The following is a 26,853-nucleotide window of genomic DNA, read 5'->3' as shown; positions in this document are numbered from 1 at the left end:
AACGTGGCTCGAAAGCTGGACCTGCAGCACTGCGATCGTTCGCCCTAGGCCTACTGGCAGAACTTGGTTGACGCCATATTTGTTGTCGTCTATGGGGGAGGTCGGATCTAAGTAAAACTCGTTTTTTCGTGTATTCCTAAGTGAAAGCCACGTGTGTATGTGCTTTTCTGTGCCCAGAAAAACCTGGCTGCGGTGATGTTGGAGTGAGGGGCTTGCCAGGGCCCAAATTTAGCCGTTCAAGGCAAAAACTGATCAAGGGTTCTTGGTTCTTTGTCCAGGCTGCAGGGTTGTAAGGTATTGTAAAGTATTTACTAACGAGTTATAGAACAACCACTTCGTTCGTAACGAGGGATATCCACTCGAGATTTTCGTTTTAGATAATGTAAGAGGCTTTTCAGTTTTATTTATGACTTTTTGTCATTATTTTCGCTCTCACATAAACTTTTTAAAATTGACAGTTTCCAAACAATTCATATATAATTTATTTTCCACATATTTATAAAGAGTGGCTTCAGAGTACTATTTTTATTCTATGAGTTTTTGTCATCATCGTGCTAGCGTTAAATCTAACTAACCCTGGTAAATATCTTGGGATATACGGGGTTAATAAAAAAAAGTAAAAATATTTATAATATTCCTAAATGAATGTGTGTCAAAATAAAATGTGCATATAATATGTTTCTGGCAGCTTTGTAATTTCACAGTGAATTATCTGAAATGAATATACTGTTCTGGGAATAACCGTCATTCTTTGTGGAATTGATATATTTTAGTTGATGCCTGTTTTTTGTAAGAATTGTTATTCATTGGAAAAAGACAGCTCACTTTTGAGGATAAGTTGACTATACTAGAACTTAAAATAACTGTAATAATTATATTCTGGACATATATTCGGTCTTATATATTTATATAAAAGTTATAAAAGTAACAATGAAATATTTTTTGGTGGTAGAAGGTGCAATTGATTGTTTTTTTTTAATATCAATGTCAAAATATTTCTAATATCCTTTAATTTATAATCAGGATTTTTTGTTTCCCAATCGGGAGAGGGATTTTATCTGTTCTTACTAGTCAAAACTGGGAAAATTGATACATTGTGAAGGTGATCTAATAAAAGCCAGTCGTAGGTGAATATTAAATTCTCTTGAAATGTTAAATGATTTTAATTAAAATACTTTATACAGGATAATTTAGAGTTTGTATATTATTTGACCACCATTTTGTAATTACTAAAGTACTGAATGATTAGTTCAAAGGATGTTTTTCTTTAGATAATTAGTCAGGCTGGCTAGGCAAGGGGCACAAGGCGGCCCTCAAGGGCCAGTGGACTTAGATGATGAGATGATTGATTGGGACGATCGGGGGGGAGGAGACATGGCCGGAGATAGGTTTGTAATCACTTTTAGATACGGGTGCAACTGCGGTCATTTCCGTATTGGACGTACCGCTGGTATTAACGAACTTTCCCTAAAGACAAATGTGAACGCGACACCTGCAATTGCACCCCATACAGCTACTTTTAGTCTTGAGTAATTGCTGACCTCTAGGTTCAGTTTTGAGGATTCAGATCGATTCGAGGAAGACTCCATGTGCAGTTGGAGTTCCGAACCGGAAAGCTTGTGCAACAACTGGCGCGGATGGAAGAAACCCACCAACCAGACGGGGTTCTTTGGCAGCGGCAAGAAAAGCGCCGAAGGTACGGACTTTGATCCGTTTCCGAAAGCAAACTGACGCGTGTTTTCGTTTATCTTTCAGAACCAGTAACGATGCCCTCCCTGACCGAACTGGCGGCGAAATGCGTCGCGTCCCACATCCCCTTCGAGCTGGTGGAGCATGTTTATCCCCCCGTTCCCGAGCAGCTACAGCTTCGCATAGCGTTTTGGAGTTTCCCGGACAACGAAGAAGACATCAGGTGCGATTCGGTGTTGTATCGGGTTTGTGAAAGAGTAATCCGCGATTAAGGGAACCAGTTTTTTGCGATGTTTGAATGTAATGACGGTCAGTGATAATATTATAAATAAATCATGACATGGAGAAACATCTGGACTATACGGTGGATGCGATAAAACCTAAATATAAGTAATACTCCAAAACAGAAGGTCTTCTTTACATTGCTTTTTAAAATGTAAAAAAAAATAATCATAATTCATTTAAATAAACACCATTAACATTCAATTTTGAGTAAACATTTCAGCGTTGACTGAATCATCATCTCTGTTTACATTCATGTGAATGTTGCGGTATTGGATTAAAAACTTTGCTCCTTAAAATGGAATTCTAGAAGTGTCTTAATGTGATGTGTTGTGAAGCAGATGTATCACACAGTTTCCATTATTCAGATACTACTTTTTCTTTGGTTTTATGACCAGTAGTTTCATGGGTCTTGAGTCAGTTTTTTTTATATTTTTTTCAAGAAAGAGAACAGCAAATGTGAATGCTAAACTCAAATCATGTTCAACAAAATAAAGTAGAAAAGATTATTCACATACATATGTGGAGCGCCAAACATAGTACCCACATTGATAGCAACTTTTCAGCAATTTTATAGTTTAGTGAAACACATTTAGTCCAAAATTCTTTAGTGGATGCATTTGCTAGTTAATATCAGGCAATAATAGATATATAGAAAGACAGTTGTCTCAATTTGTCAATCCATCCTGCCGCAGCAACAATTCCATAAGGTGATTTAAGTAATTCAGATCCCTTCACTATCTCTGAAACGTCTCGTTTAGACTTCTTTGTATATCAAGGAACTATTGAGGCATAATAAATAAGTATTACCATGTGGTCACAAATATTTAGATGTGATATTGGTATCAAATTGAAATGGAAGGAGCATGTTAAAAGGAAATTAGCCGGACTGAAAATAAATTATGGACAGTTATATTGGATTCTCGAAGAAAATCGAAATAAAAACAACAAAAATAAAAATTCAGGACAATATATTGCTTAGAGCAGTGAATGCACCTGGGTAGATATGCAATAAAGACTTGCATTAACACCTAGGAATCCCCACGGCCAAAGAAATCAAAGGTTCGCCTAGAAGCACAAAACCAGATTACACTTCATGAAAATTCAAGGGTTATTTAAAGAAAATATTCTGTTATAGTACGCGAGTGAAAAGAGTAAGAAGAAATAATTGTTGACGTGGTGATAAGTTCAGTGAATGCATTTGGGTAGATATGAAATAGACTTACATTAACACCTGATAAGTTAAGCGTTCAGAAGAGGGAACTGCCCGGCTGTCTGATAGAAATTTATTTTAGCAAATTACGATTTATGAACTTTGGATTACTCTATTACTTCTTCGTGCTTCTAATGAGTGAACATTCTCAGAACCAAAACTGATCATTTATTTTAGGTTGTACTCATGTCTAGCCAACGGGTCAGCTGAAGAATTTACCCGAGGAGAAAATCTTCATAGGAGCCTCCAGGTTAAAGACCCTCTACAAATAGGTGAGTTGTCATCGGTTTTAGTAATACGATGACATTAATTTTTTTTTAGGCCAAGTTCGACGGTGTTTACTGAGTAGGCACGAATTGATATCTGTTTATTTTCTGTAGGATTTCATTTATCGGCAACTGTACATCAATCACGTTACAACAACAATGCTACAGTAGTCCACAACGTGGCTGTAACCTTCGACAGGAGAAGGATCTCCTCCTGCAATTGCACCTGTCAGTCACAGGCGTACTGGTGTTCGCATGTAGTGGCCGTTTGTCTCACCAGGATACACTGGGTATGACTTGCAACTCCATCCATAGCTATGATTGAAGCTTACTTTAATCTTTCCTTTTTGTTACGTAGTTAATGTTAAGTGGATGACCAAATTATTAGGGGCAATACTGAGATTATTTAATTTTCTAGATTAATTGGATTTCTGTAAAGAACCAGTAGTTAGCGGTCTCTTATATATTTTTTTATTTATATCTGTAATCTATTGGAATCATAAAAAGTACAAAAAAGATACACAGTTTTATAATCTTCGTTTTAGTCATTTTAATATTTAGTGATGCCACCCTTTGTTGCCATGAGGGCTTCTATACTTCGGGGCATGCTTTTAATACATGTTCTCGTATCTTCCTGGAGTTTGGAGTTGTGATGGCATTCTCTGATGACTTTCAATTAACTGCTGCCTGATGGTAATCACTTATTTTGCTACCGCCCGTTTGGTGAGTTCCCACATGTTTTTTATGGGATTCATGTCTGGTGAATAGAATTAATATTAGAAAATCGATATTGATCAATTGTATTGTTCAAAAAACTTATACTTTCTCGACTTACGACTCAAGTCGTTTCGTTTTCATGTCGTTGGTGAATAGTGTTTTTTTGGAAGACCGTCATCCTTTTAGATTATTTTCAACCAATCGCCACCGCATTGTCCTTTCCAAAATCTTTATACCCTCGTCGTTTATTATCGTAGTCAAATGAGCAACGCTTAATATTTCGATCGGTACGAGGTGTGGTGATTGCTTTTATGCCACATTTGCCAATACGGTTTGCGTCAAGAGGCTTTTTTAATCATTTTATTCAGTTATTTTATTCAGGTTCATCAGTTAATTCGACTGACTCTCTGGGTATGTGTGGAGTGCGGTAATAACGTTTATATCTCTACATTTTTTTTGGAGACCTGTACAAAGTCTTATCCATCCAGAAAAGTTGAAAATTGAGGTAATTGTGTCGTACCATTGATAAAATATAAATTCGTAGACAAAACATAGAAAAAGTACTATAATACGGAGCATTACTTACCTTTTGATTGTTTTAGACACAAAAATTGATTAAAAATAATGAAATAGTAATATCTAAACTGAATGAGAAGAGAAAGCAATTAACAAATGACGCGCGTATACTGTGTTGTTACTTCACAAAAAGAATAATAATGATACCAGTACCTTTAAGATAAAATAACCCGTTAAAAACATCATTTATCCTAATAAATGTAATAAACTCTAAATTACATAAATACAGATACTGTCCCTGATCATTTGGCCACCTACCGTAGTACCGTAGTTTCACATTTTTGTTTTCAGCCGCACTTGGTGACGTTGCGAGCGCCGGTCTCCGAATCCCTCTCCAGGCTGCACAGGGAGCAACTGCAAAAATTCGCGCAGTACTTAATCAGCGAACTACCTCAGCAGATCTTGCCCACTGCTCAACGACTTTTAGACGAATTACTAGGTTCCCAGCCTTCAGCGATTAATTCGGTATGTGGAGCGCCTGATCCTACAGCCGGCGCTTCCGCCGTGGACCAAACCTCGTGGTATTTGGACGAAAAGACCCTCCACGATAACATCAAGAAGATTCTCATCAAATTTTGTGTACCGGCACCGATGGTCTTCAGGTAGAGTCATAACTGTTAGTTCTAATAACTATTAGTTCCAATTAGCCACATTTATTAAACACCTGAAAAATTAATTCGCATCTTCCTTAAGTTTCTTCGAAATAACTCATCTACCATAAATTAATCAACTTATATTATATTGGTATATATATATTGGTTTCTGGATTGCAGTAGCAGATCAGTAGTGATTGCGGAATGTCCAAAAACGGGAACCAGAAAATTATATTGATTTTTAAAAGAAATAAGTTTAATCCCAATTTTCACTTCTTCTTTAAAGTGTCTTATACATTATTTAACTAAAGTGTTAACGGAACAGTTAATAGTGATCACTACCGATATCAAATGATCAATTTCGACCATGTATCGAACGAAAAACCTTCAGAATGGGCACGAAGACACGATAATGCGCCGTTTCTTAAAGCAAAACCGACTGAGGAAGCATTGAAAACACTTTGATTTGACATATTTTCGCACCCGCGATACTCTCTAGACCTTGTCCCGTCCAACTATCAACTTTTTGCATCAATGGGACATACGCTTGCTAAAACGCACTTTGCCAATTTCGAAGAAGTATTAGAAATTTGCTCGATGAATGGTTTAGCTTAATGAACAAACAGTTTTTTTTGGGATGGCATGCATAAATTGCCTGAAAGATAGGCAAAATGTATATAATCAAATGACCAATACTTTAAATAAACACTTTTTTCTTTGATTTTTCTTGAAAATTGTAATTTTTTTCTAAATAAACCGGTAAAGACTTTCTGGATTTGGTTGGCAGAGGATTGTAAAGAGCGTTAAAAAGCACTTGTCAATCAACCATAGTTATAGTTCAATTCAAATAATGTGTGCTAATTAAATAGTTTAATATTAATTCTGATATTCCTAATATTGCGGTCCCGTTTTGCAGTGATGTCAACTACCTGAGCACCGTAGCTCCTCCTGCTGCCGCGGAATGGTCATCGTTACTGCGGCCGTTGAGGGGAAGGGAACCGGAAGGTATGTGGAACCTGCTGAGCATCGTTAGAGAAATGTTTAAGAGGAACGACCGCAACGCAGTGCCTCTACTAGAGATCATCACCGAAGAATGTATGGCGTGCGAGCAAATACTGATTTGGTGGTTTAACACGAAGGTAGCTCTCTTGAGCGGGAATTCGAGTCATGGAGGGTCGGGGGGCGGCAAACATAACAACATCAACAGCAACACTCACGCGTCTCAGCATGCGGGCTCCTCCCTTTGCGACGAGGTCGTCATCCTGTGGCGATTGGCCGCGCTGAACCCAGGCCTGGCACCGTCCGAACGGGATATGCTGCACAGCCAGTTCAGCACGTGGCATATGAAGATACTCGAGAAGGTGTCCAAATTTCGAAACACCAACTCGTCCTCGATGTCGAACTACTACAAGAATTCTAGCTCGTTGAAGGCTGATTTAGATATATTCACAGGTTTTAAACCGGCGATAGAGGCTTGTTATTTGGACTGGGATGACTACCCTATGCCTGGTATCACTTACACCTCGGACATCAATCCCATGTATCACTGTCCGTTCACATGTTTCCGACATGGTCCAGACAGTGCCCGAGGTGAAAGTCAGGTATGATACGCCATATATAAAATGATCATTGTGATTAACGATTATTTTCGTCCGTAGGTGACTCAGGTCAACTCATCGAAGGCTGTTTTGAATTGCGAACAACTGCGCACGGCCCATATGCATCATCACGCGCATCATCGTCATCATCATCATCCTTACAGTTATGAGTTCGTCAACGTTATGTCTTTGAATCCTGTCGAGTATCCCCCTCATCCCCACATCACCCAGTTGAACGAGAGAGATGGCAATCGGTCGAGCGTGAGTAGTGAGGGCTTCTGCGAAGTGGACGATGACAACATCCTCCAAGAGCGGAGTTTTAACGATTCCGACTCTCAGGAGGGCGGCGGTAGTGATTCGTCCAGTAGCAGTAGCAGTAGGGATACTAACACGCCTCCGACAAGGCAGCATTCCAGTGGAGATAACTCGAGCTTAGACGCGAAACAAAACGCTAAAACACCGGTGAACGAGCCCTGCGAACCGTCCGTAGCAGACGCTAATTGGCCCGGAAATGACCCCCCGCCGTCTATGGACACGGAGGAACAATCCAGGCGACAGTCGAAAGACGAATCATCCAGTTCTTTGGATTCTCCCAATTCTGGCGACGATTATAGCGTATATTTTTATAGCTCCAAAGAAATATCTAGTACAGACCAAGGTAGTTCTAATGGTCATTGTTTAGGGGGTAGCGGAATGCCACTGGATCAAAACGATGGAAAAAATGACGTTTTTTCCGAGATCAGACGATGTAATGATCCCTGGGATGTCCTTTTTGCAAGAGCAGAGGGTTTACATGCTCATGGTCACAGCAAAGAAGCATGTATTTTAGGTAAGTATATCTGTATAGGCATACAGGCAGAATAATACACTTTTTCTACTGGTAGGTGTAAAATTGGCTGAAGAATTGCTGGCAAACCCTCCCAATTTAATGATCGAAGTACCTCAGGTTCCCAAGAAGAAAGGAAAAAAGCCTCAAGTTAATCCGGCCACTCACCAACTAAGCGTATTGGCGTCAGGCACCTTGGCCAAAGGTGCTTTTCTCTGTTCCGTCCTCTCCGAGAATCCCGAACACTTTCACCTGGCTTTTCGAGTGGGTATGTTCGGGTTAGAAATGGCCCGGCCTCCGGCTTCAACCAAACCGCTAGAGGTCAAACTAGCCAATCAGGAAACCGATCTAGTGAACCTATTAAGACGATTACCATTGGGACACAAAGAATTGCAAATATTACGCGAACGAGCTGAACAGATTAAAGGTAAGTGTTGATGTTTCCCTACGCTGTGGTAATATATCTCAAACTTGTATCAAAACAAAAAGTTGATGTTCAAAAGAAACTGATGAATTTGTTAATGTAATTTTCTATGTAGAAGGAATATTGTCAGTCAATACTGCTATCGTAATTTTGTCTCTTCGCTCTTTTTCGAATGACAGGAACTTATTACGAATCTTTTAAGTAGTGAGCTTTTACAGTACCAAACTATCTTTATTGTACGTATGAAAACGCCCAATATCAACTAAATTTACACGAGGTCAAAAAAGTTTCATGAATTTTGCTCCGATATAGATGTGCCATACCCTTAGAATAGCGTATTATATTGACGTTACCCTTTTTTGATTAGACGGCACTTTAAAATCCAGAGGAGAGGCCATGCTCCCCATCATGCTGGCCAGTTTTATCTTCGACGCGTTGGTAATTCCCTCGGTGGTTGGACGGGAGCGTTCGAAAATTATCAGCATGCGACTGCCCACGGATGAACCTTTGGCATTCGAGGCTGCTGTGGTAGCCTTGGGCTTGAAGGCCAACGTATCAGAGGCCGATCATCCGCTGTTATGTGAAGGCACTAGAAGACAGCGGGGGGAACTGGCCATTACATTGCTGACATTTTACAAAGATGATTGCTACAAGATCTGCCGGTAAACCCACGTAAAAACAATAATAAAATTGAATCATTTTCAAATAAACCTTTCAGAATAATGGAAAAACTCTTAGACCGTGAAGTGCATCAGTTACTCAAAACTCCTCTTCTCAGTTCTTACTACACCAACAATCCTCCTATCCGCAGCCAGTACAATCACATACGCAGAGAAGAGTGCGATGCCATAGCCCCGCTCAATCCTTTCGTTCCACCATCGGAAATAATCCCCACTGATGCCAGTGAGTAGCATCTCCAGCAATTTATTTTTTCCTTATCACTTTATTTGATTTCCTCCCAGATTGTTGCAGCAGACCGCATAGTTCTACTAGCGCGGAAGTAGAACAAGGAATGAACAATCTCACATTGAACGGACCAGGTCAGATCGGACAAGGAGTCATATCAAGAACTAAGGAAGGTCGCTATAAGAAGAGGGCTTACCCTTCGATACCGAACCAACCTTCAGAAGCTGGAGCGCATTTTATGTTCGAACTTGCTAAAACCGTATTAACCAAAGCTGGTAAGGTTAATTTGTTAAGGGCTTAGGTGGATTTCAAAGATTTAAAAAAAACCTATTTTCACTAATTGTTTTATATATAGAATGAACTATTTATTTAAAGCAATTTACTAAATCAAAGATACATATTTAACAAATACTTTGTGAAGTGTTTGTAATTCAGCTATTGGGACCTCATCTCAAAAAAAGTTCTCTCGGCGCGGTCAGGATAATTCTTGATTGTTTTATTTGAAGTTAAAAAACGAAATTTTTTCTATTGGCGGATGTATACAGCTTATACTTGAATGAAGAGAAACAATTGATAGTAGGGATTTTTGGTGGAGTTGTGAACAATGTCCCTTTGTTTGGCAAAATTTTCACTACGTATTGCGTAGTAAAATATGTTGCGATAAAAATCGTTCGTTCAAGCACTAGATAATCTTATTTTGAACAAGCGTACAAGATTTGAACAAGATCGGTTTATATCCGAGTTTCAAGAGAAACGCGATTTAAGTTTTAAGTTGAAATAATATGCAGACATTTTCTTTTTGAACTTACATAGAATCATCGATTCCGGCACCATAAAGTAGAGAACCTGCTGCAGCGGCAATATCCAGAGCATCCTTTTGCTCTTCTGTATGATGAATTCTTGGTTCTCGGGTACCAGCGTCAGCTTTTTTTTGACATAAGTATGCGGTTCTCATCCTTTTTTTGGGCATATTTCAAATCTATACCGTTCATAAAAAACAACGAAGCTGAGATTACTTTTTCAACCAGCAGAAAGTATTTTTTAAAGTGTTTCTACTGTATTATTATTAAAAATGTGATTTTTTTAGGCGGTACTAGCAGTACGTCTTTGTTCACCCAGCCATCTACCAGCCAGAGCCATCACGGTCCTCATCGTGCTCTACACATGTGCGCTTTCCAGTTAGGACTTTATGCCCTTGGACTGCACAACTGTGTGAGCCCAAATTGGTTGAGCAGGACGTACAGTTCACATGTGTCGTGGATCACTGGTCAAGCAATGGAAATAGGGGCGGCTGCTATATCTTTTCTGATAGATACGTGGGAGGGTCACCTGACGCCTCCGGAAGCGGCCAGTATAGCAGATCGTGCATCTCGCGGCTGTGACATAAATATGGTTAGTGCGGCAGCGAATTTGGCGTTGTCAGTGCTTCCGCACTCGCATGCCCTGAACCCTAACGAAATCCAGCGGGCGATACTCCAGTGTAAGGAGCAAAGCGATGATATGCTGGAGTACGCTTGTCTCACGGTGGAGAACGCTGGTAAGGGTGGTGGCGTGTATCCGGAAGTGTTATTCCAAGTTGCAAAATACTGGTACGATCTATATATAATACACACGCCGGGTGGCGAGCAACTAATAGATAATGATATTCCGCCTCACGAAGCGTTGATAGATCCACACGCACAGTTAGTTGCTTTAATAGGTAGATAAATGGTCAAGCTTGATTTTTTCCATATTTTAATATATAAATAATTTTTAGAGCAACCAGTACCTCAGGAGGGCCCATCAGCTGCTGCTCCCGTAGTAGTAACTACGGCACCTCCACCATATCCGGTATGATTTTTAAAATATTTTCAATGTCTGCTTTATAAAAATATTTATTTCAGCATGGCACGCCTCCTGTTGGGATGTATGTCAGTCATTACAATTTCGTACCAGCTCATCCGAATGGGGCTCCTATAGGCTATGCTGGTAAGTTATAATTTATAACATCAGTGACTTATTTAAATTTTGTGGAGTTCCGAATGTTTACAATATATTAACACTAGAACAAATACAGAAAACACGTTTCTACTTTACATTAAAATGAGATACTGTCAAAGTAAATTGAAAGCCTAAAATATACAATTTGGTGTTATCTTTATAAGTGGTTAGAGGAAGTGCTTCATTACTAAAGATAAAAAGAAGTATGATATAAAACATTCAAGGCGGGATATTTTAATTAATATTAAAGCAAGAATTTAAATTTATTTTAAATTCTATTTGAAATTTTTGTTGCGTGAGTTAATTTTCCAATCAAACAAACCACAACAAAAAAAAGTTTGTGAATTTTTATAATTGGTAAGTAACAGAGGAAAAATTATTATATACACTCAGTATTATCTGTAATAACACTCTAGGTAGAATAACTTAACCATTTACTGTAACATAATTAAAAGGATATTTTTTTATTATAGATATTTTATATATTACTAACATTAAAAACTGTAATAGCTTTTAAACATTTTTTATGCAAATATTATGTTTTGTGTATATATTGAAAATTAACATATCTATTCTCTTCCGGTAATTGAACTCTATTTTTTTAGCTCTAGAGCTACTCTATGTAATGTTGCTGCTTGAATTTATAATACTTTAACCCTTTCAGTGTATTTGTCCTTCCAGAGGGACACTGCACTGAAATAAGTACTCTTGAAGTACATATCTGTCATTTTCTGGAGAAAAAATTATGTTACTCAATTTTTTTAATTTATATGTTGCCAGTTTTTTGTAATGTTCTTCCATAAGGATATCGCGCCTTGGCTTGCAAAACTAAATGCAGCAAAAAATATTTATTCACAAAAATATATGAAAATTTGTCTACGACGGTTAAAAATAAAATCCCTTTATTTAAAATCGGATAATTTTCAGGTTATACTAACCATTTTGATAGATTATGTAACTAATTATATGAACATTTGTCTTTTGGCTTGTTTCACAATGTTTACATTTGCCTAGTATGTTATGTTAATAACTTTTTGATTTTGGTAAAGAATTATCATGGGAATCAAAATGGTCAGTTTTTCTCATTATTCCGCCTAATTGTAAGGCGTTCATAAGCTGGCGCCATCGCTTGTAATAAAAAGCACCATCAGCCTCTTTAGTTCTTAGTATTGTAGAATTTTTTTAAAAATCATATCCTGTTTAACAACTTTTCCTATGAAATTACCACTGTGTAGTACATTGTATACATAGGGCCTAAAGAAATATATGATGTTCGTTTCCAGGACCTCTACAACCTCTTCCGGCAGCCGCTCAACACGTCCACGTTCAATATCAATTTCCATATCCTCCACCCCCGCCGCCTGGTGCGCAGGCCTTACCACAATTCCCACCGCCGAACGTCGGACCGGCTACTTATGCGGGTCTTCCCCCACCGCCCACGCCTCAGCAGGTAGTGTCCGATAGTTCGCGAGGAGGGAAGTTCATTGACATGTGGGATTCGGGTTTGCAGGTGTCTTTCCCCAACACCCCCACCACCTCGCAGTACGCCACACCTCCTCAGTACGTGACGCCTACCGTACCCGCGCAACATCAACAACCGCCGCCCGGGGTGTACTCAAGTCCCCCTCCCGCTGGAGCGGCGGGTCCTCAGTTGCAGTACTTCGGGGCCGCGTCCGTAGCGCTGGCGCAAGCGACGACGCAAGGCGCGAACCAAGCTATGAGACCGGTCCCGCAACACATGTACCCCCAACCGCCTCCAGGTAGTAGCGCGCCCCCTAACGCAGTTTTACCCCTGACGCCGTTCCTGCGTCTTCCTGCAGGTATGGCGCCCCATCCACAACAGGCCATAGTGAGGCCCCACAGACCGCACCAGCTCAATCAGGCTCAGTTGCGATATCTGCTGACCGCTTATCGGGTGGGTATGTTAGCTCTGGATACCCTGGCGCGCCGAGTCCACGACGATCGACCCCAAGCGAAATACGCCAGGAATCCTCCCTATGGCGAGGAAGTCAAATGGTTGTTGAGGATCTCAAAACATCTAGGTATGCGGATTTATTCTTCGACTAGTATCGACCATGTTATGTAATAAATAGATGGGTATGTTGTAGGTTCACATTATCTGCACCAGTTTTGTGTGTGCGCGGTCAATTCGATCGTGAGTCCGTTCGTGTTGCATGATGTCGCCATTGAAGCAGCACAATATCTGTCACGAAATAATCCTGGTCTGGTGATGCAACATTTGCGAACGGCTTTGATGCCACTAGTTACAAAGTGTCAACAAATGTACATCCAGGTATTATTTATTCCATCAAAAGGCCGCAGATTACTGACTCCCGTTTTTTTCTAGTGTATGCATCAAAAGTTGTATCATCTTACGTCAGCAGATTATGAAGATTTCGTCAGTATAGTGTGCGCCGCCAGAGCGGCTTTTCAAATTACCCCGGAAGGAACCACGCAATTTAAAGAGTGGTTATCATCCATTAGAAGGTTTGATATATTGTAATCAATCGATTAAACCTTAATCGTTACGTGTTTATAGGTCCAAATCGTGCAAGAAGGATCTGTGGGCACAAATTAACGCCGCCCTTCAAGCCAACTCCAAATGACAAAGGCCTGATCTCGTTCCCCAGCCCGGCTGCGGTTTCCGCAGATTGTCCCTCACCGAAGGAGATGTCATAGAACCTGCGCTAGCCCCAACCTTCCGGCCGATCTTCTTGGCCGGAGCACTGGAGCACGAGAACATCAACCAGAACCAGGTGGAGACCATCGCTCCCGAAACGGCCCAGCAGTTGGTACCGGTCGCCGTGAGGTTACCTCCGCCTGGTGGTTTGGCGCCTTCGAGATTCATCGCCGATTTGAAACCGCCCCCTCCAGCTGCCGGTTACGCCATGCCGTACCTGTTGGCGCCGCAAATGCATCCGCTGGCCCTGAGGTTGGCAGCGAACGCGGAGATGGGAGGCGAGCAAGCGGTGGAGAACGGCGTCAGTCCGGAAGACGTGCCTCAGGCATTATTTACGAGAAGCGGTCGGCCGATTGCCGTGAGGTTGCCGTTGTTTTCGGACGTTCCGCAACAATACGAAACCCCCCGGGCGATCAGGCTGGCGGCGCCCGTAGAGTTGGATCCGCGATTACCCACCAGGTTTGTCCGCTTGGATGGTAGTCTGTCCAAAGAGTGGACCGACAACAGTTGATGGACAGAGTCGCCGTCGTCCTGGTAACAGATTATGCCGCAGGTCTTGGTGGTGCCCAACTCGGCGAATGTAATATTTTCGCCGAAACCAAACACATATCGAAAAAGAAATTGTCCCACCAATTGGTCGGTTTCCACACGCACATGCAAATATACAACATTTTTATTTATTTCTGACCTCGAACATCAGCCGGTGTTCTGCTATTACCACTGTGGTCGAACAACGTTTCCTTAACGTTATGTCCATTTATTACAGAACGAATTGTATATTTCCGGTGTGGAGTCCTTCGTTAGGTGACACCCTCCACCAACCCCGTCTGCAAAGACGATTCTTGTTGAAAAGACTATTTTTTTAATTTAGAAAAAAAAAGAGAAGCAAAACTCTGTCTATAAATTAGGTAGGTTATTTTTCGTTTTCGGCGGGTCACCATCGATGGTGTCCCGTTTAGTTCAATTTCGACAAACAGCGCTCAGGTCTCTTTACCATCTCTGCCTTGGAGTGGGTGCGGGAGGAGGGCGACCGGTCGCCGCCCTTCTCCTAGTAACTGATTATATATTTTTAAATCTAATTTTATTTAGGTTATTTTTTTTTAAATCTAGGCGCGATAAACGATCGAACCGAAACTTTAGACAATTGTAGACTCTAGTTGATAGTGTGTTGACCGAGTGAATGTTCTTCGTTCTTTCTCATTTTTGTTAATGTTACATTTTCATACTGGTTAAGAGGTAAAATATAAAATGGTTGTGTTCAAGTCTATTTACGTTTTATTTTGACAAGACTATGGCGGAGGCGCGCGCGCTCTCCCGCCCATCCAGAAAAAGCTGATCTCAAAGGTGTATAAAATCACGAAAGGAAAAAGAAGAAAAAAAACGAACAAAGATTTACCAGAGTAGTGGACCCGGTGCGTCCCGCCCCCTTCGAACCTTAGAAAATATCAGTAAATAAAACTTTGTGCCTTTTGTCTCTCTAGATGCAGCAGTTAAGGGAAATTTCCGAAGGCGCTGGGGGCGGCGTACCGCCGGGGCTGCGAACGAACCATCACCATCCCTCACCCTCCCGAACCCATTATTACCCGGCCCCCATGTGAATATCCACTCTAGAATCATACGCGTTAGTTTTAGTTGGTTCGATATATTTTTTATACACTGATGATGTGCGTGGCAACTTACGTGGATCGCTTCGTCTATGAATATAAGACTATTGTAGTGTGTTACAATATTACATACAATTTTCATCGATACTATCCACAATGTATATGTGTAATCTTGAAGACGTAAAATACATTTTTTCGTATCGTAACTCGTTTTTTTTTCTTCACCATTAACCATAGGTGGGTACGGTTAATTATATTAAACGTTAACCATCCAAAACATTACTTTTGGACTGATATACATTATTGATACTACAAAAACAAATAGCTAAATTAAAAAATAAGCATTTAGCTCTAAAATAGGTAGCATACTATACTCATAATATTAACGACCACAATCTTACAGCTATGATTGCTTATACCGCAAAAAAAACGTTCTACAGCAGCACGAGATGGAGGAGTAATAATTGCATTTAACAAAGGGGTTTATTAAAATTGGTTCACCAGGAAAGCCAGCATTCGTAAAATATTCTCTTCATTGTCAGTTCAGCTAAGTTTTCACAAGTATTTCGAAATTGTAGACTTTGTTTTTGAGACATTTGTTACCTAGATTAATCTTCCTTCAGACCGAGTTCTTGTCCTCTTTTAATAACAACCTTTTTACTTTATTATTTTTCTCACTTCACGATATATTTAACTTTTACTTCCATAAGCTTATTGATTTTTAAAACTTTCCAGCTATTATACCTTTGTAGTCACATTAATTTAAACTTTGGGTGGAAGGCTGCGAACAATTCACATACTTTTTCTATAAACGGTTGATGTCTTTTAAGCCAAATAATGGGTCATTAGACATAAGAGCATAAAAATGCACTAAGCAGTGGATAAGATCTTATACTTTGAACACTATTGTTGCAATAGATAATAAGAATCTCAAATATTGCCATTGTTACGGACCTACATCTAATTAATGCCCAACTTTGCCATTAATCAATGTGATGGTATAATCAGAAATTACTGAAATATAAATAGCCTGACCTGTTTTTTCAAATAATAAAAAGCTAAACATTACCTTTACTTATAAATTCTATTTAAACATAGCTCTGTAAACACATACTCAATGCCGAAGCTAGTGTGATTAATTCTACTCAGTCTTTAGTTGCTTTGTTCTATAAGTCATTTTTTTATAAATGTTCTTGCTGATATTTAAAATGAAAAAACTAGACAGGATTAACGTTAATATATTTGGTGTGTCTGGTAGCTATAGAGTTTCTATATTGATATGGTGTCCTCACCAGTTGCTTCTGTTAATATAAATAACCAGCGAAATATTATGTCGTTGGTAAAAACGTTATTTTCGCATTCGCCATATTTAAAAGACTCGGTGTTGAGATGCGGGAGAGAAAATAAGGTTGTAAATTAAATACAATCTATTTTTTGCTCTTCCTTGAGTAAATTAATACACTAAGACGAGTTGTTTAATTGATAATAAAGAATATATATATATATATATATATATATATATATATATATATATATAATTAATACGTCATGGGAAAATGATTATGATTCAAATCGCATGTACTTACTATTAACGAAAAGTGTAGATTTGCTAATGTAGACAGGAATTCTATGCTTTCAATAATACTTCAATCAATACAATAATCAATTCTTTCTTCTTCATTCAATTCAATACTTTCTCCTCCAAACAATTCAATACTTTCCTCTCAGCAATATTTTATTCTTTTCATTTTCCAACTCTTTCCCTCCATATTCATGCAAATTACTGTCAGACTCTGTTCTTGTTGTGGATGCAGTGTTTTTCTGTACCTCGATTCGCTGAGAATATCTGGGTGGGAAACACTCTTCCAGCTAGGAACCTCTCACGCTAATAAAACATGTGCGTTTCAGAGTCTTAAGGAATTCCCAATAATTCCACGATTTCGGGTCTTCTTGATATTTATGGTTAGACGCCATAGTCTTCTTCCAGGTCTAACATCCGACAGGTTTCGTTTAGCCTCGGTACTTAAACCCTCGTTATCTTGAACACTTGACAACGAGTCGATGGGAATCATCCTTGTTAAACACGTCTGTTCTGTTTACTTGGTATCTTTTGGCCTGTATATATTTACTTGAAGTTCAATATACTGCGAACGTTATGTTTTTTATCAGGTCATAATTCTTTTCCATGTCATATGTATTAAAAACTTCAATTAAAAGGTCTAATAAATTAGACTCTCTAACAATAGAACCGAAAGAATTCTACAATTAGCGTCATTTACATTTTACATGGCTGTCCCAACCATTCATAAGAAATTTGGGTCGCAACACTTGGCTTGGAAGATCTATACACAACTAACATGTACGTTTTTAGCATACTCATTTGCCGTAGAGCCACTCTGCAGTTAGTTGTTGCGCATCCACCATATCTTTAAAACTACTTTGGAGAATTGAACTAATTTTTGCCTTATCGTTATATATTTTTTCTATTAATAAAAATTTTCGAGTCTTATAGTCTCCTATATTTTATTTAATGTATAGTATTTTTATATTCAATTGTGTTACTTTAATATCGGAATTTTCAGAATTATCATCCTGTATTATACGCATCAATGAAGATCATCTGCTGCCGTTTCAAGTCATTTGGAGTTTTCACGTTAAAACAATGGGAAATGTTTTTATTGTAATTGCTTACATCTGATGAATTCTAATTGCCTGTCTAATAATATTGGTGGAACTATTCCTTCCCTCCGAATATAAATCTAAGATTATCTAAATTTAAAGATAATCTAAAGTTATGAAATAAAACACGAACTAAATCATACTCGTTTATTGATCTTACGAACTAAAAAAAAGCACATACTCACAAATTGTTTAAGGATGTGGGAGATTACAGTGAAAAGAATACATGATACGGTTCGTTATGTACAAGGTCGATCGTCGCGTAAACGAACATAAAACGACGGTGGGCTGCGGACGCCGCGAACCGGACGGGGCGCCGAGCCGCTCGCCCCCCAATCGTAATGAGTAAAAAGTGTGTTATGTTCGGACATCAACTAAGAGCCACATTTCTCATTCCTATCATTAAAAATATATCTTACACAGTAACAAATGGACAGTAGTAGTACCCTATGGTTTAAGTGTAACCTAAACTAGATAACAATATGCGGAAAATGGAAGAGTTAAATGAAACGATCGGCTAGCGGAGGGTAACACGCGCACGCCCCCCCTCTGCCGGCCTTGATCGGACAAAAGTAAAACAACCTCCAATCCTGTCGATTGCACATGGATACGAACAGTCTCTCTAGTTACGTAACGGTTAAATCAATTGGGCGATCGCTCGTCAATTAATTCATGTTAATTTTATTTTGTATTACCGCACTGGCACGAGAAACAGTCAAAGTAAACGATAAACCATTTATTAGTAATCTTTATTTTGAGAGTCGGCTGTTGAATAAGTTGAAAAATAAAACGTAGAACTTGGTAGGCACTAATACATAATATTTTGTTTTGTAATGTTTTGGAAAATTTTTGTTTCCAGAGTGGGCTGAAACCAAAACCGACTGTTGTGTTGGGGCTGAAGCGTTTTTCTGAATCGTAATATAGGGATTAATTAGCTGAACGATTTAACCGTCTTCTTTCGGAGGAGTGAACCATCCTACAAAACAAAAACAAACAATTTATCAGAAAATTCAATGATCGAGGCTGTTCGATAACTTTTGTCTGTAATAAGAGATGGGCGAAAAACTTCGTTCCATCTTTTAAGAAGGAAGCGATTTAAAAGAAACCTAGTTATTTTAAAATATCGAATTCCACTTAATTCCATTAATAATCATTTGTAAATAGATAAAAACTTGCAGAACACTATTAGTCTAAACAAAAAAATCGCCCCCAATTTTATTCACACCAGGCGTCGTACCTTGAAGTTATGAATTCGCGTGGCGATGCTAAAACAGAGATTTTGGATGTTATTAAGATTGGTAATGATTCGAATTCAGAATCTCCTCACGAATCACTGTTCTCCAGTGTCACTGAAGAAACAAATAAAAATAGTAGTTGAAAGGCAGCAAACTTAAAAAGATATCTATAAAAAACACAACCTCAGTGGGTTGTGATAATTAAATGATAATAGATGTGGCTTTAGAAGAAAATATCTTGAAATGACCTACAACAATTTAATCAATTGTTTTCGAAATAGTCTAGACACGTTGTTTTTGAGTTCTTATTACCGAACATTCAATTGAAGGCTTGATGAATCTCATACCCAACAGATATTACGGCTTCACCGAGAAAATTCTGGGTGGTTCTGGGTTCGCTGAGTCTTAGATATTAAAAGATTTTACGTTATTACTGTCAATGTTGTATAGTATTGCGTAAATTTAATTCTTTGTAGATGACTAGACTTTAATGTTAATATGAAAGGTGCTTTTAATTTTGATTTTGACGAATAATTATTTTAATCTAGAAAAAATATGTTGTTACTCCTCTAAAATAACTTAGCTAAACACTAACCTATTATAAAATCAAATCAAATCTCGGGAATATTGAAAATACTGGAATATTAATGGTTTTAAAAAAGATGAGTAACATTTTGGTTGATAATAATAAGAGGTTAGTATCAATTTTTTTGGAAGGTACAGTTCGTTTGACAAAAGCGTGGCCAGCAAACCATAGAGGTTAAAGGGTTTTGAACGTGTATTTTTTTACTAGTTCCTATTTTGGATTATAAAAACGTGTAAAAGAGACTAAAAATCATCCCAAAACATTTCATTTGGCACCTTTTGAACTATCAAAATGATTAAAATATATCAAAATGCTTTATTGCCATTTTCTCAAAAATGGTTTACAACGAAAAACATATTCATACGAAACTGAGTTATTTTTGTACTGCATGGAAACAAACAAGTGACTAGTTGATGTACTAGAATGATCACCACAGAACCGGTAGCACATCCCATAGAAAATGTTTGGGTTATGTAGTTTCGAGAAGGAAGTCCAACTTGGACCAATTGATATGTCTTTATTTTAAGATTACGCAATTAAATAACACTTCTTAAAAGTAAAGTAACCATTTCTCACACAAGCGATAGCGAATATCAATGAGGTTGTATTAGACGTCTAACTGTTTTGTTTTTGCATTTTTTTTTTCATTTCATCAATTTATATTTGAAATGAAATTAATTTTAATTAATTATTTAATCATTAAATTTATTTCAAATCATAAAATCGTAATTTTCTTATCGAATAGCACAATTTATCGAACAACCCGATGTGAAACCTGAGATAGTTCAAATAAGTTTGAGGGAAAAACAACTTACCATTCTTTTCGTGTATCTGCACCAAACTTTTGAAACTCTGTTGAGCACGGGCCAAACTATACTGTCCTTGCGAGCAGACCTTAGGCGGTCCAAACTGGATTCGGGCTTTACCCTTGACCAGAGTGGCCGAGATCTGCATTATAACCGCCTCCACCGTGTAGGCACTACTCCAACCCTGTTTTGTCAACAATTCCATGCAGATGGCGCCCCCGACTAGAACATATCCGCCTGAAATTATCGGATAAACGACTCTAACGAAAGGCGGCTCAAACGGGTAGGTGTCTTTGAATAGCATGTTCAGCAGGATTGCGTCCTTGCCTTCTTTCTCCTTGAGCAGTTGGAGGTCGTGCGAGAGTGGACTGTCCGGATCAACCGACATCAGACGGACGTTCCACTCGTATAGAGAATCGTTGACCAGCTCGATTTGGTACATCTTGTTCTTGAACGATTCTGACCTGTATATGTCGCGAAGCTCTTTCATCAGTCTGTCTGTTGCCTGAACAGATCCTGATACAGAACCCTGCAAAACAAGTACATATATAAGACATTCAATATGACTCTTCATGTCATCCTAAAAATACCCAAAAAGACACCAAATTTCAAAAGGATATTGAGGGTAAAGTCTAGGAGAAATAGAAATTACACTATTCATCTCTAAATTGAGGTTGCAAAACTACTTTTTAATTAGAAATTATTTCTGGAAAAACTGATATAACTAGAGAAAACTCTGGAAAAAAGTTTCGCTAGGTCCAATATCCAGATGGGGATTAATAATCGGCCATTTAAGTAATTTGATTGGCCAAAAATTTGAGTGGCTTTTTGATTGAGTTGGGCACATTGACGAATGAAATTTAAATAAAAAACAATTTAATTTCTGAAATAAATTTATTCAATAAAATTCAATGAAACATTAAAGTAAATATATCTACAAATAATTTATAAAATTATAAACAAAAAACTTTGGTGTATGACAAATTAAAATTATCTCTTCAATCTTTTCCCTTTCTCATATTTGTTTAGTGCTATCAATTTAATAAGTCTATTAGAGTTCTGTCCTTTTGTGTTCTTGTACTGAAAGCAAACTTTCAGTCTATCCCTGTTAAAATTCTGTTTTCCTGAATCTGTGAGCTCTAATAGATCCAAGAAAATTTTCCAAACTATCTTGATATTAAGTAGCCTTAATCGTATATATTTATTTTTTTTCTTTAAAGAAATGAATCTCCTCAAAGTAGTTATTACATTTTTAATTGATGACACTTTAATAAATTTGTTCTTACTTGGGCAATAACATTTTGCACTATTTAGATATTAAATTGCTTTGCACCCAAATTCTTCTAGCATTGAACTAACTTACAGTTAATCCCCCTTTGGTTTCAAATGTTTAACAAGATGAACCAAACATACATCTTTAAATGACCGTTAGTTGCAAGAATCTGAAAAAAATATCTCTTAGTTACCAATTATTTAATTAATTCAATATATTATTACCTTATTTGGAATTTGTACAGACATAGACGGCATATACTTTGAACATCCTGGTTGAAATTCTGGAAACATGAAAACGGGAAATCAGAAACAGGGAATAGGAAAATGGAACTTAGAAATTAACGGTAGGAATAAGTAGAATGGTGGATACTGGATGAATTAATATAAATTTACCATTACTTTCTGAAGTTCATTCAAATGTTGACGGCACTTGCTTCGAACATCCTCGTTGTAGGATTGAAACGATGGAAATAGACACTACAAATATAGTAAGATAGTTTAGAAATTAATGGTGACAATTATAAACAGAAACGTGATTGACTCCTTCAATTTACCTTTTATGAAATTTTGATTTTGATCCATCTCCATTCTATTCTTCATATTCTGGGCTTTAAATCACGTTAGTATTTTCAACACCACTTAATTGTTCATAAGTACTAGGTACGTAGCAGGTAAAAAAATGTTGGATAAGCATCTATCCTAAGACCCGTTTGTGAAGTGTAAGCAAGAAGTTTAAATTTATCACTAAAATGTCTGTGACACTCGCGGTAACGATCAAAAAATTGATCCATGTTTAACCCAGCCAGTCTAAGATTTCTATGTTATCAATCCATTTTTTAAAGATCGCCGGGCACTTTTACAATGTTCAATGTTTTCAAATTCAACTGGGCACGTGTTGTGCGTTCCTAGATCGAGAATACATTTTACTTATTGTACTACCGACTTATATATACTAATAAACTAATAATTTAATCACTAAACCTTACAAAAAGCTAAACACACTGTTCCCTACCTAAGGTACCCTGAAAATGGCGCAGAGAACAAATTAATAATAAGCGCACCGTAGAAACGAAGTGAACCAATCATATACCATCGAGGCTTTGGATAAGCACCTATCCTAAGACCCGTTTGTGAAGTGTAAGCAAGAAGTTTAAATTTATCACTAAAACGTCTGTGACAGTCGCGGTAACGATCAAAAAATTGATCCATGTTTAACCCAGCCAGTCTAAGATTTCTATGTTATCAATCCATTTTTTAAAGATCGCCGGGTACTTTTACAATGTTCAATGTTTTCAAATTCAACATTCAATCAAATGTGCGTTCCTAGATCGAGAATGCATTTTACTTATTGTACTACCGACTTATATATACTAATAAACTAATAATTTAATCACTAAACCTTACAAAAAGCTAAACACACTGTTCCCTACCTAAGGTACCCTGAAAATGGCGCAGAGAACAAATTAATAATAAGCGCACCGTAGAAACGAAGTGAACCAATCATATACCATCGAGGCTTTGGATAAGCACCTATCCTAAGACCCGTTTGTGAACGAGAAGTTTAAATTTATCACTAAAACGTCTGTGACACTCGCGGTAACGATCAAAAAATTGATCCATGTTTAACCCAGTCAGTCTAAGATTTCTATGTTATCAATCCATTTTTTAAAGATCGCCGGGTACTTTTACAATGTTCAATGTTTTCAAATTCAACATTCAATCAAATGTGCGTTCCTAGATCGAGAATGCATTTTACTTATTGTACTACCGACTTATATATACTAATAAACTAATAATTTAATCACTAAACCTTACAAAAAGCTAAACACACTGTTCCCTACCAAAGGTACCCTGAAAATGGCGCAGAGAACAAATGAACAATAAGCGCACCATAGAAACGAAGTGAACCAATCATATACCATCGAGGCTCTTAGCATATTAAAACAAGTAATAAATAAAAAGTAGCGACATTCCGATGTTGGGCGTTGCGAAAAATTTCCCCAAAATTTTTTACAAAGTTAAATCTTTACTGCTCTGTGACGAAACCTTTAATAATTATATATATTAAAATTAAATAATATCATTTTGTCCTAAAAACATGTTACACCATTAAGTTTGCTAAGAAGAATCTCCCATAAAGATATAACATAATATAATTTTATAGTACACACATATTTTTTATTATACTACACAGTAATACAAGTATATACTCTTAAAATATGAGCATCACAACCCTTACCTTCAGGTAGTCTTGTCGCTGATTCTGTCTTAACCTTTCTAATGTTGCTAAGTGTTCTACACCCATTTCGTCTGCTTTAGGTCGGCCAGTCGGTCCTTCCTCCATGTCCATACCAAGATCTTCGTCGTCAGCATCATCGCTATCTTCATCCACAGGTAGGTCAGAGTCTTGTGCATCAGCATCACTATCTAGACCTTCATCTTCCATTGGCTCTAATCCACTATTACTAATTCTAAAACGGATAAAAAAAAAAACCACTTCACTTAACAAATATATACCATAATTCAAAGTGATACAGTAATTATTAATTACAAGGTTGTTTAATATGTTAACATACTTACCTATCTGAAGTATGTGGGTCAGGTATCCGAAGCCTATCCAAGTCAGGAGGTTCAGATACCGCGTGCAGTCTACATAGTTCCTTTAGGAGGATTATCACTTGGTGAAGAACATGGTTATCCAGGCCCTCAGTGTTGCTTAAAATTTGTACTGCGTTTGTTATACTTGTCTCTTCCGAGTCGGCAAACCATACTGGCGGTACTGACGGGTATGTTTCCTAGAATAATTAAAGAATACATATATTAGTTAATTGTGAATACCTCAAGTAGAAAATATTTTCTGACTCAAATCGATATGATAGAAAAATTTGGAAGTGTTGTCATATATTAAATACGCCAACTACAAATATTGTAACATATTTTTCATTAAAGAAAAATTTATAACACTGTTTATGCTCTCTAACCACAGTTGGAACTATTTAAATAAATTGTTGTTTTCTCAGAAAAAAAAACAATTGTCTACAAACAAATGAAATGAATCAAGTATTAAAAAACGCATTCTTTATATCGATACATTTTTTTAGGAACGTAAGTTGAATACAATATAATTTAATATACGAAATGTTAATTAAGCGATTTTCCACCAAAAAAAATGGTACAGGAACTAGGATGATACCACGGAAAAATAAGGTCAGTACTAAACAAATTAAGAAACATTTAATTTAAAGTTTGTTTGGCTTATCTCCGATTGTACCAACAAAGGAATAATAGACAATAAATGGTTCTTGATGGCCGTCAGCTAAAAATAACTTCCCTTATCGATAGTCCAACTACGAATTATATTCCGTTACTTATGTAGCTAACAAAATGGCTGAAATTGTTAATTACCCTCATCCCGATAATATGATTGAGGAAAGATCAAAAGGTGTACCTCCTGCATGGTTCCTGTGTGCCCTAAATAAATAAACCCGTAGCCTACTTTCTAAAATTATCAATAATAAACAAGAATTTGACAACTACTCAGCTGTTCCGTGCTCGGACGTGTGGTTACATATGTTAAATGTCAAAATGTGCCAAAAGATTCTTTCGGGTCCTTTGTTAGAGCTTGGAACGTGCGGGGGACTCAATGGGGCCTTTAAGGTGTCATATCTGAGATAGACTTACCGTTATGTTTGCGTGAATGGCGTATTTTTTTCCATTTTTTCCTATAAATCTACAGCTCAGCTCGTCGACACTCGCGGATACAATCTGAAATCTATCATGGTTTTTGCCAAATATTTGCTCTAAAGTCCGAATCTCCTGCTTTAACGCATTTAAACAAGCCATAGGGGTTCACAAACTACCAATTTTGACGGCTTTTTAATCAGCGAACGCACTGAAATAAACAACTTTTCTTCCCTACACTCCCAACACGGGCAAAATGGCTACCCTTCAATTTCCACTGCGAACCAGATTATACACTGTTGCCACTGTTAGCCAAATAATTATATTAGTGACACTTTCGTAGTCTTAGTAACTCTATTGACGCATACATTTTTAAAAGTTTAACATATGACCTTGATGATTTAAACAAATATCATTCTTATTACTATATGCTTTACTTAATATTTATATAAAAACATTAGACGGACGCGTTTCATTATAAAATCCGTTTAAATACTTATTTTTTGGTCAACGTGACAACTTTACGTCAATCAGAAAAGAAACGATCGATAAAGTTCGGTGAAATTCGTCAGACAAGGTTATAGGGGGTACCCTAACAAAACAAGAACGGTGGTTCTTGTGACTTTTCTGCATTCTCGGAATTTTTTGGGGAAATGATGATGTACCAATTGTTTTCAATGTAATAATAAAATAGTGAAATTCTAGAAAATATCAGGAATAACATTTATCAATGACGTTGGTAACAGTCAACTTTATAAATATTTTAATTGGGATTTAAAATAATTTTTCCAATGTTTAAGTATTAATAATTAGAAAGACTTCACTAATAATTGTATACATTGTATATTAAGTTTATATTATATATTTATAGCTTTATATTAATGCTAGCTGTTTGATTTTGTTAAATTAAATTGTGGATAATAAATTGATTTAATAAATTATTTGACATAAATTATAATAGAAATCTGCAATATAGAGTTCAAAATGTTATAAAAGGTTCATAGATGTTGCTGTTGTGAGTTTTAATTTTTTGTTTCTTGGGCGCGCTTAAAATCAATCAAATATTTAAATATATTAGTATATCTTTATAATTACTACAGCAAGAAAATAGCAGATAATTCATTGGATGTTGGTTCCTATTTGCGCTTAACAGTTAATTTATAAAAAACGTTGATTTTCGTAAAAACAAATAAATCTGCTTTACAGTTAGTTCTTAATGTAGAGAATGAGTATTTTG

The 26,853-nt window shown here is 37.3% G+C and overlaps 2 protein-coding genes across 10 annotated transcripts; one reads left to right on the top strand and one right to left on the bottom strand.

Moving 5' to 3' along the window:
- Window positions 1-28: 28 nt before the first annotated feature.
- On the top strand, window positions 29-15,015 carry Dora (zinc finger SWIM domain-containing dorado). 9 transcript variants are annotated; one of them, XM_076412473.1, is made up of 22 exons: window positions 30-294; window positions 1,272-1,388; window positions 1,548-1,696; window positions 1,756-1,912; window positions 3,362-3,456; window positions 3,565-3,740; window positions 5,035-5,345; window positions 6,253-6,937; window positions 6,995-7,763; window positions 7,819-8,187; window positions 8,552-8,846; window positions 8,903-9,087; window positions 9,147-9,365; window positions 10,178-10,789; window positions 10,847-10,920; window positions 10,974-11,058; window positions 12,354-12,520; window positions 12,581-12,830; window positions 12,891-13,112; window positions 13,164-13,363; window positions 13,418-13,557; window positions 13,610-15,015. In XM_076412473.1, exons 2-22 carry the CDS (start codon window positions 1,342-1,344, stop codon window positions 13,674-13,676), a joined length of 5,274 nt encoding a protein of 1,757 aa, XP_076268588.1. In that variant the 5' UTR covers window positions 30-294; window positions 1,272-1,341; the 3' UTR covers window positions 13,677-15,015. The 9 variants fall into 9 exon arrangements, with proteins under 9 accessions (XP_076268579.1, XP_076268528.1, XP_076268588.1 ...); XM_076412464.1 differs by having other exon boundaries at window positions 29-294; window positions 1,554-1,696; window positions 12,581-13,112; window positions 13,179-13,363; XM_076412448.1 differs by having other exon boundaries at window positions 12,581-13,112; window positions 13,179-13,363.
- Window positions 15,016-18,166: 3,151 nt separating this feature from the next.
- On the bottom strand, window positions 18,167-25,921 carry LOC143201428 (ubiquitin-conjugating enzyme E2 Q2). Its single transcript, XM_076412488.1, has 5 exons — window positions 25,617-25,921; window positions 24,516-24,730; window positions 24,175-24,406; window positions 20,670-21,189; window positions 18,167-19,009 (listed from the first exon to the last, which is right to left on the bottom strand). Exons 1-5 carry the CDS (start codon window positions 25,776-25,778, stop codon window positions 18,978-18,980), a joined length of 1,161 nt encoding a protein of 386 aa, XP_076268603.1. The 5' UTR covers window positions 25,779-25,921; the 3' UTR covers window positions 18,167-18,977.
- Window positions 25,922-26,853: the final 932 nt, after the last annotated feature.

Source organism: Rhynchophorus ferrugineus, unplaced genomic scaffold (genome assembly GCF_030347505.1).
Source record: "Rhynchophorus ferrugineus isolate W39M unplaced genomic scaffold, kcgeb_rfMv2 rfM1, whole genome shotgun sequence".
Taxonomy (NCBI): Eukaryota; Metazoa; Arthropoda; class Insecta; order Coleoptera; family Curculionidae; genus Rhynchophorus; species Rhynchophorus ferrugineus.
Note: the sequence above shows the minus strand (reverse complement) of the source record. Positions and strands in the feature narration are given on the sequence as shown.